Here is a 2,312-nt window from a genome sequence, read left to right as displayed (position 1 = left end):
ATTACAATTGGTATACTCGTACATACAGTACACACATTAAGTACCTCACTTGCTCATTTGCATATTACTTTAATGACATGTGTAGTATAGACATAGCCTGGTTGACACCAGACCCTTCTCAGTCGTAACTGAGAGTGGGTCTGGGGAAGCTTCATTCACATCCCATTTCCAAAAGGGGCGTCACCAACGGACGTTGCTCAAATGCCTCTAGGCACAATTGGATAGACCTAAAACCAATCAGAGCGATCGTCGTCGTGTAAAGCCCGCCTCAATGTTTGTGATTGGTGCCAAGATTTGGAAAGATTGGAAATGGGCTTGAATGGGCTCTTGGCCAGACTGACTTGCAGAGCAAATCTAAATATATATATATATATATATATATATATAAAAACCTTCTCACGAGAGCTTTTTAAAAGTATTGCAAGTGTTCACAAACAAGACAATTAGCATGAGAATAGTCTCCATATATATATCACCAGATCAACCTTTCACAACACTGTCAAACTAACAAAAAGAGATTGTGGTAAGATTTTAATTATTTCATTGCTTGCGTCTGAAATAGGACTGAATAGCTGACAATCTGAATGATTATATTTAAAATGATCTAACTTTTAATTTCAAATGTACTTATTTGTATTATGATGTGCATAATGATATCACTATCATAATAATTTGCATATCATTCCAGATGCAGCCATCACTAGAGAATGAATCCTTTGACTTAGTGTTTACACTCTCTGGACTAAATGAAACGATGGGGAAAAGATTTGTTTTTTTTTCATTGACTGCAATGTATTATCCGTTAATTGTGTTGTGTAATGTTACCATCATTTACACTGTAATCTCACATAAGAAGTTTCATGAGCCAATGTATGTCTTTATTTGTAATTTGTGTGTAAATGGACTTTTTGGCTCTGGTGGATTCTACCCTAAATTCATGTATGATTTATTATCCCAGTATCATGTGATTTCTTTTGCTGGATGTTTGATTCAGATATTTGTCATTTATTCATCTGTTCTGTGTGACGTTTCAACATTAACAGTGATGGCATATGACAGGTATGTGGCAATATGTAGACCACTTGAGTATCATTCAGTAATGACCGATCAGAGGGTTCTTGAATGTATCCTTTTCTGCTGGCTTTCTCCATTTTTTTGCGTGTCTGTTTTAATTGTATTAACATCAAGACTAACATTATGTGGCTCTAGTATTGAAAAGCTATATTGTGAAAATTGGTCAGTTGTTAAACTTTCCTGTTTTTCTACAACAGTAAATAATGTGATTGGGTATGTAATCATTTGTATATATTTTGGACATGGAATATTGATATTTTTCTCATACATTTACTTGATTGAAAAATGCAGAAAGTCAATAGAGGGCAGGCACAAATTCATACAAACATGTGTACCACATCTTCTAGCATTGCTCAATGTGACTGTTGCTTTGCTGTTTGATGTGCTGTACAGTCGTTATGGTTCAAAGAGTTTGCCACAAGATTTGCGTAATTTCATGGCCCTGGAATTCTTACTCATACCACCCATTTTAAACCCCCTCATTTATGGACTAAATCTGACAAGACTACGGAAGGAAGTCGTGAGACTGCTTTTCAAAAAAGAAGTGGAAATATCTGATTGAATATTAGTCACATACGAAGATGGGTAACGCTTTACTTGAAGGTGTGCATAAGACTGACATGACACCTTTATAATCATGACATGGCACATGTCATGAATATGAAGGAGGTTTTATGCATGTTTATGACAACTGTCATTAAGTGTCATTCGCTCAATTATGACATTTTTAATGCAAAGATGACATTGTTTGAGATGTCTTTGTTATGACATCTTGACATAAACCAATACATCATAACCTGTCATAAAATTGTCATAAACATATAAACATAAACATAGCAGATTAATTATCAAACTTAAGAAACTACTTAGCTTTATGGGTTAACATTACATTAAACTGTCATGTGATTGGTTTTGACATTGGCTGTCATGAGGCCATTATAACTGTGTCATGAATATATTTCTCACCACTTTTTTTCCCCGTATTCCAGTATTAGTTATAAAATAATTTGACAGAGTATTAACACTTAATGACAATTTTAATGACAAATTCAGTTTGTACCACAGGGAAAGAAAAAAAAAAAAAAAGTGTTAAGAAATATAATGTAATGTTAACCCATAAAGCGAAGTAGTTTCTTAAGTTTGATGATTAATCTGCTATGTCATGTTGATGACATAGTTATGATGTATTGGTTTATGTCAAGTTGTCATAACAAAGACATCTCAATGTCATCTTTGCA

The 2,312-nt window shown here is 34.0% G+C and overlaps 1 protein-coding gene across 1 annotated transcript; it reads left to right on the top strand.

Annotated features, from left to right (window-relative positions):
• Positions 1-688: 688 nt before the first annotated feature.
• LOC307167232 (olfactory receptor 6N1-like) lies at positions 689-1,636 on the top strand (the record flags this gene model as incomplete). The annotated part of the gene is made up of 1 exon (XM_079886221.1): positions 689-1,636. One exon carries the CDS (start codon positions 689-691, stop codon positions 1,634-1,636), a length of 948 nt encoding a protein of 315 aa, XP_079742347.1.
• Between the last annotated feature and the right edge of the window lie 676 nt (positions 1,637-2,312).

The sequence above is a fragment of the Squalius cephalus genome (genome assembly GCF_949319135.1).
Source record: "Squalius cephalus genome assembly, chromosome: 11".
Classification (NCBI taxonomy): Eukaryota; Metazoa; Chordata; class Actinopteri; order Cypriniformes; family Leuciscidae; genus Squalius; species Squalius cephalus.
Note: the sequence above shows the minus strand (reverse complement) of the source record. Positions and strands in the feature narration are given on the sequence as shown.